Raw genomic sequence first — 15,189 nt, 5'->3', positions numbered from 1 at the left:
CTCGTGCTGGTTTTACTGTGGCATTTTGTTTCTCTTTCCACAGTCCACACCTGAAATTCAACAACCTGACCTTGATTTCAACTCACGGCCTTCCAGGAAAAGACCTACCAGGATCCAAGCATAGAAGATTTTTAATTAACAGGTTTGATTTAATATATAAAAACTTCAATAACTTCAACATGACACTTTGTAATTTTCTGTGAACTGGTCCTAAATTTTGTCTAGAAACACATGCATAGTCTCAGAATAATCCACTGTGTCCATACGGCCTGTAAATGAGTTCAATATTACTATTACAAGGGAGGTGTCTCAAAGTATTAATAAAGTGGCAACTTCAGTAATGCCCTGAACAGCCAGCTCTTTAAATGGCAAAACAACTAATTGCCTACTTGCTGAACCTTAAACCAGAAATGTCTACAAAGACCTGAAAAGAGTGTGACGTTGACCTGTTTAAAACCGTCTTACCATATTCTGCATTTTGCCCTATCAAGGAATTTTTTGATAAATAGTTGGGGAATTAATTTTTCTGTTGTAGAAAGGGGTGTTTTTAAGTACAGGTCCAGGAAATGAAGGGATTATATACTCACACAAAAGCATGGGCACTTTGTCCTAAGTATACTGTAAGAAGAGACTTGTAATAACAAAATATTCACCCTGATGGAAGGTCGCTGTTCATGGCTGCCTCGCCAGAATTAGCTGTTAAAATCTGAAAGCAGATTAAGAGTGAAAATGGAACTCTGCAGGGTATGGTTTTTGAAAGCATCCCTGTGATTTTGGAGTGTCAGTCTCCCGGGAGCTGTGCACCTCAATTATAAAGGTGCTTTTGAAAACCCTAATCTCTCCTTGATGTCCATTTTATTTATAGATTTCTGCATGATTACAGTTTAGAATTGACAGTGGGTGTCTTCCGTTCTTTATTTCCCTCTGGTATTTATGAGTACAGAGGATGCAGAGCACCTCAGAAAGCCCGAACATTCAGTTCTAAAATTCTTCAGGCCACAACAACGACTTTTTTTTTTCCCCCTACTTGTTATTGTTGTCATCCTCTAGGACAGTTTTGGGAGCTCATTAACAGCAATTAATGTGTAGCGGTCAGTTCTAGTGTGTTAGAATCTATATCCTTGTACCAGTAGCAAAATACATCGGTGGTGGTGTTTCTCTTTCTGGAGCTCTCTTAGTGAAGATTCCTATTTTTCACGCCTGCACTACTTCTCTCTCTCTTTCTCTCCTATGCCCACTAATTTTGTTTACTTTGGATAGCCAATATGATAATTTCTCCTCTGCTTCTGTTAATATTCACTTAATTTTGCAGAGGAATTCAGTCGCATGAAATAGTAAAAAGGAATCTTGTATCAGACAAAAAAAAATTAGATTGTTAAGACATTTTCTTTGCAGGTGCAGAAGTCTCCTCCATGCATCAACCTGCAAATAAAAAGCAAGCCGAGGAAAGCTTTTTCTTTCTGGCTTCATTTTTAAATTATGTGGTTATATGGCCCAGCACTGGGAGGGATTATTTGGTTTTAGCAAAAAGTTGTCAATTTGTAACTGAGTATTTCATAATGACTAATCTTTTACTATAGGCTGCAGTAAACTCACAGCAAGAGAACAGACTTGAACCACTAGGGGACTTTGGCTAACTCACCAGATGTCTAATTAATGCCTGCTGTCAGCTGCTGAAATGTCACTTACAGATATTCTTTCTTCACAGCCACTGTTTTAATGATGAAGATTATGCACAGATGTCACTTTGTTCCTGGGTTAACGTTGTGGTTGGTAAAATGACTGGCATAAATCGCTCTGCCAAATATGTAGTTGTTTCCAAGGAGAGGAGAGTACCGTATGACTACCTTGTTCTCTGCACAGGACTGAGCTATCAGGTGAGATGGTACAGAGTGAAAAAATAATATCTTGGTCTTCTTCTTTTTTTTTTTAACAGCAAATGGGGTTTCTGCAATTAGCAAAGGAGTAGAATACTCCTTAACAATTGTATAACTGATATGTGTGCAGCCTGCAAACAGCAGGTTGTGCTGCTTCGTGCAGCTCTAGAGCCTGGAGCAGAGGAGAGGGGGGTTTTACAACATTTTCTACCAGCAATGGATCACCTGAGGATCAGATGTTAAGCAAAGCTGCCAGTATTTTTGCCACTGTGACCAGCAAACCTGCTGAAGAGTTGATCCAATTGACATGTGGCCCCAGCCACTGAGACTTAACTCCAGCTGGTGCAACACCATTTGACCTAATTTTGGCAATGGAAGAAATTTATTTTCAAATTAATTACTTGATTCACATGATGAGCATGCCTAGGCATGTACATGGTGCTATGTATTACTGTAGCACGTGGTAAAGTTTCAGGTGAGGTCAGGTTGCCCTATGATACTCAGTGGAGTCTCACAGTATGTGGGAGGACAGAGGAGAAAAGGACCAATTTTCCAGCTGAGGTTCTTTGTTTTTGCCTTGATGGCAACTGAAGCAATGTTGCCATTCCCCTAGCTTACAGCAGCAGCACAGGTCTCTGAGTAGTGTGTGTAATGTGAAGCTATGCAGAGTGGAATCAAGTGCTCGGTCTTCCTGTCCAATCAGACCTCCCTGTACTAGATAGCTGCTTCCAGTTTTTGTACTGTAAGTGTAATTGTGATTGTTTAAGTGCTCCTAGAAAAAAAGATGTTCAGATGCAACCCTGAATTGTAACGTAAGTTGCAGGAAATAACTACAGTAGAGGAAGAGATAAGGGAAGCGAGGGAAGACTTAGCTTCTATCTGCCTTCAAGAAGAAAATAGCATCTATTCTTACCTTCAAGCTCTACCAAAAAAAAAAATAATAATAATAAAATAAAGGAATTATTTTTATCATGTAGTTTCTTTTTTATTACACAGAGGTGATTAAAAAAACAAAAAAAAAATCTTAATAGTAGTTGAAGATATATGTCATACATATCTGTTCATTCACCCATTTGTTCCAGGTCCTGTCCCCCACTGGATCACATACCAGCGAACTCACAACTAATAGAGATGATATCAGTAAATGGCCACAGAGATACACAGGGAAAATCCCTTCCAATCATTTTACTCTCAATGATGATCAGGACTGCTTAAAGGCAATGGAATGGCTGAAGGAAAATTTTATCAACTCAGAAGGTAAGGGCTTTGGTAAACACACACACACTTGCAGAAATATTCTTCAGGCTCATTGTTTCCTTGACTCCATGGTATAATTGATGCTCAATTAATTAGAACAAAGTCTTTCATCTGCTGTGCTTTGTTTTCCAGATTAATTTACAATTTGTTGTCATTTTTGATACTCAGCATATTTATCTAGGAAAAAAAAAAAAAGCTTGAGATAGATTAATCATCTGTAATTATTATATAAAACAAAATGAGTCCCAAATGCAAAGCTGGCTGGAGTCATTAATTAGACAATTAAATAATAATTTAATTAGTGAGTGTGTTTTTCTCTTATAGATGAACATTTAGATTTGAGGCATAACACAAAGAAAACAGGTCTAAATTAGGAGATGGGCTTTTTTTTTTTCCTTTTCTGTCATCTTTGTGTTCCATGACGTCAGTTTACAGCTTTTCACATAGAACTGCAGTCTCTCTGTATTATCTTTTTAACCCTTAAGGTGACATTTTTGTGCATTGTATCTGTGCACACTGGTCATATACTCACCGAATGTGCATGCTGTAGGAAATACCTACAGACATCCAGAATTCCAAGTTAAATCCTTTCTACAGCAGAAAGGAGATCAAACAGTGAATGAATTCACCCACCATGTCTTCTTGGTGCCAGCCTGGAGTCAGGGAAGAGTTCAGAGCAGGAAAGTTCTTGAAAACAAAACCAGGAGTTTCCTGAAAACGGAGCTGAACTGGCTTCCTCAGCAGAGAGTAGGCTAATGGAAATGGATAGCTGATTGCTGTGGTCTGTTACGTTCATGTCCTGCTTGGCAGACTTGTAAAGAAGTTCTTAAGATACTAGAGGTTTCTTTATCACCTTCCCAGTCTTGCTGTGATCAGGACAGGAGACAGTAAACATCGTGATGTCTCAGCTCACGTTTTCTTCAGACAGCTTCCCGGCCCCAAGCATGTGAACAGAGCAGTCTGTGTGGCTTTCCGTGGTGTCCAGCTGACAGGCACAGCTGCGTTTGTAGAAACAGATGAGGTGGTCAGTTTTCCCTATTTGTTACCACTCATCCTTCATATAAAACCGTGTGTTGCCAGAAATAGAAGGAACCAACATCTGGGATGCAAGGAAAGTGGGACGATCGCTGTTCAGGCCAAAGGGACGTCTGGCACTTCATCTCTTTTGGGACCAAGGCACCTTTACTAATACTAAATTAGTATGAATAATTTCAGCACTGCTGCTGGCTTTTGGTGTGATGTGAAGGTGGATATCTTAACCAGGCACTCTCCTGCCTTTAGCAATGCGCTAAACCCACCCAGCATCTGGAGGGCTGCTGGATAGCTGCGGCTTCTTTCCATATACCCTTCTCTTGCTGCGTCCTCCTCTCACCCATCTGTTACTTCTACCGAAAGCAGTTTGGAGTCTCCACGGCACTTCCACCTTCCTTCCACCGTGGGCTCCTCCACATGGGAGCAGAGAGGTGCCTGGTGGCTCCTGCTGCCTGGGGCTGCAGCAGGGTGAGCACCAGCCCTAGTCCTGGGGCTGTGGCTTCTCTGACGAAACCCAGCTGCCTCATGCGTGTAACCTATTAGAACTGTAATTGTAACTAATTGAAATTCATCTCCTATTAGCGCTGCACTTTCCATGAAAATAAAAAGTAGGATGGGAGTAAAGAAAGAAACAAAACTGCTTTAATGGCCCAAAATGGAGCAATTATTTTTCCTCTTTACCTAAACATAGTTTACTGCCTTATTAAAAGCATGTTTGTAGGAATACTATCACATTAAAATTCCAGCGTTCGAATCAACAGCCAGAGCTGCCGATGCTTTAGCTAACGTAACGTTTTCTTCTTTAGCTTCTGCAAACTAAAAAGATTTGGGTCACCCTGGGATCACCGAAATGTTGGGCTTGCACTTGTGGAAAATGAATGAGCCTGCTCTGCAGCACAACTCTGACATTCGAGAGATAAATGCTAAAACCACACTAACGATCTTTATTTATGGCTGCTTTTTTCCGTGGAAGATGATTATGTTTACTCACAGATAGATACATTTTCATGTAGTTAAATAATAAAAGCATCCTGAGGAATCGCTATCTGTCCAGCGAACATAATTTCAGTCCATAATGAATATCGGTAGTTCCTAGACTACCAGTGCTGTAATCTAAAAAGCCCCTCATATTGCCATAAGCAGAAACTGCAAATTGTTGATTTACAAGAGGTCAGCAAAGGAACATTGCTTTCCTTAATGTAATGTAATTGTATTTAATATTACCATATAAAACAGAATTTTAATTTTCCTTGAGAAATGCTGGGCTTGAGTCTTGATCTCGTCTATGCAGAAATGCCAACATGTAATGCAATCACCAAACTTCTCTCCGAAGAGAGCGGCTCTGCCAAATGGTGATGTTCTCTGTGCTGGCCAGGCTCACATACTTTAGTCAGAGTAACCCTTTGCTAGGCTGGGCTTTTGGTAAGCACTTCTCATTCCCACCGGGGAAGGAATTCTCAGTCCATCCTGCAAGAGCTGTGGTATTTCGCATGGATTACTGGAAGGCAGAGTGAATCAGAGGGCAGAAAGATGCTTTCTCTTCAGAGCAAGGGACAGAGGGAGCAGGGAGGAAAGGAGCAGTTTTCAGGCCCTGCTCAGAGGAATAGTTACGTGTTTTATATTAAGCATCCTTAGATAAAGCACACGGGTGCTCCAGTGTATGCCAGGTCCCTTGTCTGCAGACTGAGCTCTTGCAAAAGGAAGCAACAGTGCCAGCAATCTCCTGCGCTGCACAGCATCTTGTCTCCTCCAACTTGCTCTTTCCCAGTTCCTCTACCTTTTTTTTCTGTACAGTGTATTTAATTTGCTCCTGCTCCTCTGCCTGCCCAGTGAGTGCTCTGAATATAAGCAAAATTGAGGAGGAAGAGGAGGACAAAATAAAATGTGGTGGCTTTTTTCTTTTTTTTTTCTTTTTCTTTTATTTTTTGGCCCCAGAGGATTTTCAATCAGTATAATTTCAAATTACAGGGTCAGAATGAATGTCATACTTCTGTGTTAAGTACTTGTCTACTTTGTGGGATGTTTTGTACAGATTCTTCACTAAATTATCTTAGCTACTGTTGCTAGGTAACATTGTTTGCTTCATAGCATCAGAGAAATAAGAGGGTCAAAGAGAGCAATTTCATGTTATTATCATCTGAGTTACACTAATAAGGTTTTCATTGTACATCTTAGAAATTTCCCCCCCTTTTTTTTCCCCTTAGGGAACGTCATCGTCTATGGGAATACAATTGACATTTACACCACGATAGAAACCTTCTTATCTCTGGGAATCGATGGTTCTCGCATCCATCTCGTGCAGCCTCCACTCAGCTCAAACGTTACTTGCCTTAACAACACCGAAATCGAAAGTGCTGTTCAGGAGGCACTGTCAGAGGCTGGCGTGGCTGTTTATTGTGACAGTATCCTGGCAGAGTGGAGCAAAGGCGACGACCCAGACCTCATCACATGCGCTGCTTTCTCTACTAATACAAAACCGTTCCAATTGCAGTGCTCAGTAAGTATATGCTTTCATTGCATTTCCTTCGGTCTGCTTTTTAAGACAAAGGCCGTCAAATCCTGATAGTCCCTTGCCGGTTTATCTATTTTCTCACTGTCTCCAGAAGAATTAACGTTCAGTTGTTAGTCTGAAGGATTGTTTTGTGCAAAACTCCAAATAATACTACTGTTAATTCCCCGACTGATTTGGATTTAAATGCGTTTTAGTCAGCCGACTCACCAATAGTTGCTTGCTGTTGAGTGACAAATGCTCTTAATTCATTTTCTACATCATTCCTTTTATTCTACATCAATCCTTTTATTATTTAAATGCGTACAGTAACTCCTGTCTATAGTTATGTGCATAGGTTTAAGATTTCATCAAGTCATACTAGCAGCCAAGAATGTTAGGACAGAGGCCTACTACGTATCTATTAAAGTACGTTTTAAACAGATTTTTCTCCCTCTGCATTGCTGATTGCATTTTTGTTCATCTACAGTATTGATAGCATATCTAGGTAAGTCACACACACACTCACACATATGGTGCTCCTGTGAGATATGGGACCTTTCCTAATGGGGAAGCTAGTGCTGGTTTTCATCACTGGGCTCATCTGTGTGAGCGAGCTTCTGGTAGAGTCATTTCAAAATGTGTGTCCATGGGAAGCCCTATGGCCCTTGCAGGGCATCCTTGCTGCACTGGCTGCTCCTCTGTGCAGCAAGGGCTGTAGATCTGAGAAGGAAGCACCACGTGCTGCTCCCAGCCAGCTCATCTGAGCTGGATAGCCACACACTGTAGGTTTGCTTTTTTTCCCAGTCCTTTTCTTTTCAACGTGGAGATAGCTAAGCCCTTCCTGAAGGAGGTAAAGATCTTGCAGAAGACTTTCATCCACTGGCTGTCACCTGGCTTTGGTCACCATGTCTGCAGTGACATTCCTTTTCTTTGCCCTCATATGGAGCACTTCATTTTGTCCCTTCCTTCCCTAAAATCCCTCTATTTTTATTCTTCCATGGAGATGTGAATCTGGTTCTTGTAACTTTAATATCCATTCACAAACCCATACCTCTTCTCCACCACCTTTCCCACGTGGCCTGTGCCATTTCTTCAAGACTCCCATTTTCTCTTGCTCTCTTGTGCCCCTTGCTTATCCTTCATAGCCTCAAAGATGAGGAGTGTGCAGTCCCTTCTGACACCAGGGTCTCTCTGTTCTGCAAATCCAGCTCAGCTGCCTTGCGAGGCTCCCAGCCACCTGGAAGGACGAGCTCTGAGGAGGATGGGAGGCCCAGAGCAGCCTCCACGGGAAGCAGGCTGTGCAGGAATCGGCCCTACAGCCGCGCTGGACCTTTTGGGATTTGAGCCAATAGCAACTGTTGATTGGCAGTTCTTAGGGTCTTAATTTGTTGGGTCCTGCAGGAGAAAAACAACAGGAGAAAATCTCTTTCCTGAAGGCAGCAGCCCCCCTCCCTCCCTCCCCTCTCAGGCTGACAGATGGCTCCCAGCCTGGAGGCTGCAGCAGTCCCCTCCCTCCCCTCCGTGTCAGCAGGCAGGACACCGGGCAGAGCTTCCTTGCTTTGGGATCTACTAGATAGTTAGGCATTAACTATGCAGTGCTCATTACCTGGTTTATATATAAAAAAGTACAGAGCCTGTGGCTCCTCTGCTGCTGCCTGCCTCACCAGTGGCTTAGTGGGCATGATGGGGATGGGTTGGACTAGACGACTGTAGTGTTTTTTTCTGACCTTAATGATTCTGTGATTCTTGGCTTCCCACTCCTGTGCCTTTCCTCCCAGCCATGAGCATCTGATGCTTGCATTCAGTCCACAGCTCCTTGGTGGTCTAATTGGGCAATACCTTTACCTGGGTCACAACTGCAGCCTCCCTGAGGCTGCCTATAAGCAGCAGACAGATTACTGATGCTGCCTACTCTGACGTATATCCCAAGCTGTTCAAGATGAAGGCAGTAAGGTAACGCACGCTCATCTGATGACTTCTTTCACCCTTTTCTCAGCTTGTGCAGTAATATTTCTTGGTGGTGGACAGGAGCATTTGTTGTCGTGTAATCATTTTAAAAGCTGAGGGCACTGATGAAGGGGAAAGCTCCTTTTAAAGGCTCTGGAGCTCCACAATATATATTGCAGCAACAAGACGGTCAGTCTTCATCTGTTCCCTTTGCAGACCATCTGATCTTGTTTAAAGCGTATCTTGTCATTCTTACCACTTTTAACCCTCAATACCCACTCTCTGCCCTTCTTTTGTACTATTTTGGGGTCCAGCCAGCTATCGGTTTATCCTTTGTAAGAGCCACCTGTGAAGACCTGCTTGCAGCTTCTTGCACTTCTGTGGTCTCCGATGCTTTGTGCCAGAGGTGGAGGCATGGGGTAGAGCTTGGTTTGGACTCGTGCCCCAGCTCCAGCTGCAGTGACCCAGCCCTGCTTCCCTGCACCTCATTCCTTCTGCTCCAGCAGTTGTGCACAATTCTAGCTGGGTTTGAAACCTGCTGTTAGTAATGCACAGAGCCTGGGCAGAACGTGCAGCCGGGAGGGGAGGGCTAGCACACCCCGCAGCCTTCCCTCTCGCCCCGCGTTGGGTTTCAAAGCAGCTCCTTGGGCATCCAGTACATTTTGCAGGACGTGCTGCGTGCACATCTGCTCCATGCCAGCACCTCACGCCTCAGATGAGACTGCTTCCAGCATGCCTGCTTTGTGCTGCCTGACATAGCAGTGCTGCCTCAGCTCCCATTTTGGGGACTGGAGGGCTCATCTGCTCACTGGCGTCCCAGGAGAGAGTGTAGGCAGATGCCACAGGAGGACAAAAGGAGGGAATTATCACTAGCTTTTTTTTTTTTTTTTTTTTTTTTTTTTTTTTTTTTTTTTGAGACCTAGAGGAGGAATTTAGGGATTTAGGGCTATTTTCTTTCAATGCCCTTGAAATCTCCTGTGGGGAAGGCGAGCTCACGGCCTCGGTAGCTGCTGCTCTGGATAAATCCCTACCTCAGGGCCAGTTCTATAAGCTGAGCAGTAGGACAGCGAGCTGGTGTTTACAAAGAATGGAAGTCGTGCCTCTTTTCGTTCCACAAACTAAAATGTGCTGAATATCCATCAGCTATGTTTATGACCAGCTTCAGAAATGGCCTGCCAAATGGACCAAGGATTTAATTTAAACACAGTCTTCTCTGGGCTGCCCCGGCTGATCGATGGGTCTGTCTGATGTCCATCCACACCTGTGCCATATATCTGCGTGCAGTAAGGATGTGCAGAGCAATCTGCCTCCTAAAGCAAGCATTATCCAGGTCTGGAATAGTTAAGAGATGTGTTTTGGTCCTGGCAGAGTTTGAATGCACTCTCCAAAATCCGAAGTATAATAAATGTGAATGCTTTCCTTTCAATGTAAATACTCAGTCTCCTGGTACCTCTCACAGTCTTCTTGGCCTCCACTGCTTCCACTGGCTTCAATTCAATATTTTGGATGAGCACGACATCTCTTCTGAACAATCTGAATGTTGTATCTTTCAATTTCATCGAATGTCTCTGTGCCAGTAGCCATGGCAGCATAGTTTGCTGGTAAACAGTTAGGCACAACAGTTTGAAAAACATTTGTAATATACGGTTATCCTGCTAAAATACAAAGTATGCTGTACTCTTTCTATTACTTAGTTTTTCAATTTAGCTTCAGCATTTGAAAGAAGAAAAACAACTTTATAAAGAATTCAAATCTAAAATGTGCACATCCACTTCAGCTATTTGACATAGGTAATATTAGAGTTTTTAAAGTAAAATTCATCTACTTAACCAGAAGTAGATGAGTCTGGTTTAGTAATTCTCCCCTTCTAATCCCGTGTTTATAGCTTTCCTCCTAGTAGCTATAAATATTGGATCAGATGATTTATCTGTCTATATAACATCAAACTGTATTTCATGCTCTTGTTTTCTAAAACAAAATTCAGAATGAAGCATAGATTTTTATTTATGAAATTGGTCGGTAACTAATGCTTAATAACCTGTTCTTGCTTACATTTCTTCTTAGGCATTTTTCAGCTTTGCCTACAAGAGAGTGGATTATGAAACCTTTAAGGCAATTAATGATGCTTGCCTTGTTTTTGATGGAAAGCTTGTGATTGATACTGAATTCCGCACTAATGATGTCAGTATCAGGGCTGCAGGTCCTTTAACAAAGTACTCCAGGAGATATTATGCAGATGAATGGACACACAGCAACTTCAATTCAAAGGAGATTGGCTTTGAACTTGCTGCATCTATGTTGAGTCTCTTTGATCCAACCCCTCAGCTCTTTTCGGAGCCACCAGAAGGCATGGATGGCCTCATCCCCATGTATAAGGGGTGTAAAATTCAAGGTATGTGGAAATGGAGTTCAGTCATACTTTCATACCCTCTTTGGTCTTTTTGCTGTTACGTGGTGCAGGTAGGTCCATTTCACTTCAGTAGCCACCTAATGGCAGTGAAGTCATCAACGCTCCCTGTATGGTTGGTGGAGAGGTGACATCAGGGAGTAATTCTGCCTCCATTCATGGAAGGATCCGTTTCTCCTTGTCATCACCTAGCTCAAGACATTTCAAAGCTTTGCCTAATCCATGCTAGACTATTTTCAAGTGAGGGGAACAGCAGCGTCCTGAAAAAATGACTGATGCTGTCTATTGAGAGGTATCACAGTGGGATGAATTATTTACAAGAATTGTATATTAAATATTAAATACACCCCAATACTCACCATTCTTCATCTGTCTTTAGCTCCATAGTCTCATCTAGGAGTTCAGGAGGGAAAAAAAAGAACAAAAAACTTATGCTGAAGGTTTTTTTTCTAATAATACACAAAGCTATGCTTTCATTTATATTGCAGTCATGATCAGAACTTCTCAAGGTGTGGCTGCTGCACCAATATGTGTGACAGTACTACAGAACGTGAAGCCACGAAACCAGATAATTTCTCCTCTTTTGCCACTTAGTTAAAATATACAGATAGGAGATGGAGGGTGAGAAATACTTTGGTTTTGTTTACAACTGAGTAAACCTCATCTTTTCATTTATGGCAGGAGGTGTTCTTCCCAGAGGCTATAATTACTTGCACATTTCCAAACCAGAAGTCCCCATCCGCTTGGACTTAGTACTTGCACTGTCTGATCATGTAAGTTACGTTATTTACCTTTTCCTTCCTTTTTTTTTTTTTTCCTTTCACCTCTGTTGGAAAAATGCTCCTATTCAGGAACATGCATAAGGTACCATGTATATTAAAAATAAATAGAGTAAGGATGGGCTTAAGTATGTATTTAGAGACCTTCTGGAGCTGGGAGTCATCAGTAAAGTCTGTAATGTAACAAACCACAATCTGTGATTATTTAATTTAATTATTAATTTATTTCAATGTAAATGGTATTTATTTCAGCGTAGATGTTTTAGATGCAGAATATGAATATCTGATCAATTTTACTGCAGTTCTTACTTCTTTTGCCATGAAATCAACCAAAACCTAAGGGTTTATTGGTCCTTGAAGGCAGAAATAGGCATTGAGCCTTGATGCTCTGAGCTCTTTCTTACTATTTGGAGCAGTTCAGATTCAGACAGCTCCCTGATGTGGCACTGCAGCTCAACTCCTTGACACCTTTGTCAGAAGTGGTGGCTCAGTATGGAGCCCATCTGGCTCCAGACCCATTTCTCTCAGCACACTGTTGGGATGCTACAATGTTTGTGTTGTTTCAGCGCTGCCTTTTTCGTAGAATCATAGAACCATAGAATGGCCCGGGTTGAAAAGGACCACAATGATCATCTAATTTCAACCCCCTGCTATGTGCAGGGTCGCCAACCACCAGACCAGGCTGCCCAGAGCCACATCCAGCCTGGCCTTGAATGCCTCCGGGGATGGGGCATCCACAACAGGATGGCTTTTTTTTTTCTCTCTTTGATTTTTCTTGATGGAATACATTGCTTCTGAAGTTCTTAGTATATAGTTAACATGTATCAAGGTAGTGGTGATATTTGCATACGAACAAATTTAGCCTGCTAAGCCAGGGTGTATCATATAAATCAGGTGAACAGCTGTTGAACAGCACAAAAGCTGAACCTCTTAGATGTTCATTTCCATCCTTTCAGATATTTGGCTTTCTCAAGAGATGCATAATTTTTATAAAAAGGAGATAGAATAGCATGAGCATCACTGAAATATGCTATCATTCTCACTCTTTCCTCCCTGCAGTAAGATGCCATGAGTGCATACAGATGACGAAACATCTCAGTCTATCGGTGGAACTCCACTGATTTCCAGAAGGGATGCTCTGTACTTTGCTGCTAGAAAACAGACAGTGCTACAATGAGAGTCTTCGTTCTCTGAGCAGAAAAAGAGGGAAGCAGTTTGACATACCTAAGTTACACAGGAGATTCTCCTGTGACACAAATGCTTCTCTTACTGGGGAATCTACTTACAAAACAAGAAGTCTAGATTCATGTATTTTAAAACGAGAAAGGGCCATGCACGCAGTCAAGCTTCCATTTCATACAGATACCTTTTTCCTCAGGGATTTCCACACCAAGGCCATTCTTGTAGATAATGTAGAGCGTCTTTTGGAAGACCAGGCTGATGTTCATTTTAAAACTTAGATAGCAGTGGTCCACAGAAATAAATATTTTATAAAGAAATCCATGCTTTTGGGTGGTTGAGGGGGTGGAGATCAAAGCATGGCTCACTTTGTTTTCCAGCTTTGCAGATCCAGGATGAGCTGTCCAAAGCAGCTCGTATTAGGAGGCAAACAGAACTACTAGAGAGAGGAAACATTGATTTTGTCACACCAAACTGCTAGAATGTGACGAGCTGTTCCTTCAATTTCCTGTTGTCTGAAAATGGAATGCCTTTAAAGCTACTCCTTCATGCAAATGCTAAAATAATTTCCTAGGAAAGTAGTAAGAGAAGCTAGTGAAATGGATTGGCTGAGAGATACGGAAATAACAAAGGTTACTGCAGCCTAGCAACAGGTTTTAAAGATGTATAAAACTGAAACGTGAATACAGCATTAGAAAATAGCCTCAAGCTATTTGATCATCCCACAGCAATGTTTGGTCTGAGACACAGTTTTACATTTTTGTCTTTTATTAAGTAATTGATTTAATTAGCTGAAACTGAATGCTACTGTTTGAGCATAACCATCCCACACTACTATTCTTTATTGACAATATCATAGAATCACTAAGGTTGGAAAAGACCTCTAAGGTCACCCAGTCCAACCGCCAGCCCATCACCACCATGCCCATAAACTGTCACTCAGTGCCACTATTATAGTGATACTGTTAGCATCAGTCAGCAGCCCTCTAAATTAGCAAGAAGGAGTCACTGAAAACAACTCCAAACAGAAGCAGGAAGTGTACAGGAAAGGCCTGAAGAGATGGAGCCCTGCCTCCTGCAGCTGCATACAACCATCTAGTGGGTGGCCATCTATAACATTTTAAGTTCTGTTTTAGAACTGGACAGAGTCTATCTCAGTGGTAATTTTGTTCCTGGCAGACTGTTTCAATGCATCACACCTTGGACTACTCAAGCACTTCTCTACAAAGCCCAGAATGTTTGATTGGTATGTGATAACATTGTGTATGACATTGAAACTAGCTTCTAACTGATTCATGTGTTACTATCAACTGCAGTCATCGAGCTCCCACAGTGTGCCATAAATGTGGACTCTGCACATATACTACTTCTATACAAACATATATGTCGATATACTTTTAAATCTGGAGAGAGTATAACAGTGTGTTCTGTAGTCATTAAGATGATATCTTAGACTAAGTTATGATAAGCCATGTGTATGCAATCATACAGGCACCATATAATAAATGAGGATGAACAGGGTTCCATTCGGTTGGCTAAACAGATGCATCTAAGTGTTGCCCCTCCTGACCTCCAGCTGCTGCTCTATAAGGTCACAAGTCTTCCACGTGTCCTGTGTCATAACTGCCAGTGTGGTTGGAATGTCCCCAGATATCCTTAGGTGCCCCAAATGCCACACAGGCATGGGCAGCCAAAGCCTGTGCTGTCCTCTCAGTTGTATGCTTCACAGTTTCTATGCAGTTAACCAAGGTCTAAACCACACAGAAAATCTTTGTGTCCAAAGCATGGCACCTTGTTGTATAAACTGTGTTACAAGGAATGGATATTCTTGGTTTAAAAGGTTTGTGGATTTGGAGAAATGGCAAATAACAGAAGACAGTAGCTGGTCCTGGGCATATGCCAGGCCAGGTGTTAACTCCATCTCTCCAGCTTTCCTTTTATGTCCTGTTCCAGGGAACAGAGATTGTAACTGGAAAAGCAAGAGATGGGAATTACTTCAGAATGCACATCAACAAATACAGTATGGTGGATAGCATCACCTGCTTTTCAAAGGAGCCCTTTCCTGCTTCCAACTATATTTGCCTGTACGGACAGCACGAGCGTCTTCTTAATGATCTGTCTTATCGCTGGAATGAAGGGCAGATTGCAGACCTTTACAGGTAAGACAAATTTAGCACTGTGCATAAAACTTCTGAATGAATCGTAGTTTTCTTTTACTAT

At 42.0% G+C, this 15,189-nt stretch overlaps 1 protein-coding gene and 1 long non-coding RNA gene across 2 annotated transcripts in view; one reads left to right on the top strand and one right to left on the bottom strand.

Annotated features, from left to right (window-relative positions):
- Window positions 1–15,189, top strand: part of CFAP61 (cilia and flagella associated protein 61) — a 91,574-nt gene that overhangs the window by 66,046 nt on the left and 10,339 nt on the right. Inside the window, exons 18-24 of the mRNA XM_046939341.1 lie at window positions 44–142; window positions 1,709–1,877; window positions 2,960–3,134; window positions 6,371–6,663; window positions 10,669–10,996; window positions 11,693–11,784; window positions 14,923–15,128. Of these exons, the coding sequence (XP_046795297.1) occupies window positions 44–142; window positions 1,709–1,877; window positions 2,960–3,134; window positions 6,371–6,663; window positions 10,669–10,996; window positions 11,693–11,784; window positions 14,923–15,128 (1,362 nt within the window). The remainder of the gene's footprint in view (window positions 1–43; window positions 143–1,708; window positions 1,878–2,959; window positions 3,135–6,370; window positions 6,664–10,668; window positions 10,997–11,692; window positions 11,785–14,922; window positions 15,129–15,189) is intronic.
- LOC112532214 lies at window positions 43–14,926 on the bottom strand. Its single transcript, XR_003074658.2, has 2 exons — window positions 11,371–14,926; window positions 43–8,052 (listed from the first exon to the last, which is right to left on the bottom strand). It is a non-coding gene; the product is annotated as an uncharacterized LOC112532214 (long non-coding RNA).

This window comes from Gallus gallus, chromosome 3, assembly GCF_016699485.2.
Source record: "Gallus gallus isolate bGalGal1 chromosome 3, bGalGal1.mat.broiler.GRCg7b, whole genome shotgun sequence".
NCBI classification, from domain to species: Eukaryota; Metazoa; Chordata; class Aves; order Galliformes; family Phasianidae; genus Gallus; species Gallus gallus.
The sequence above is the reverse complement of the archived record's forward strand: the minus strand, read 5'-3'. Positions and strand labels throughout refer to the sequence as shown.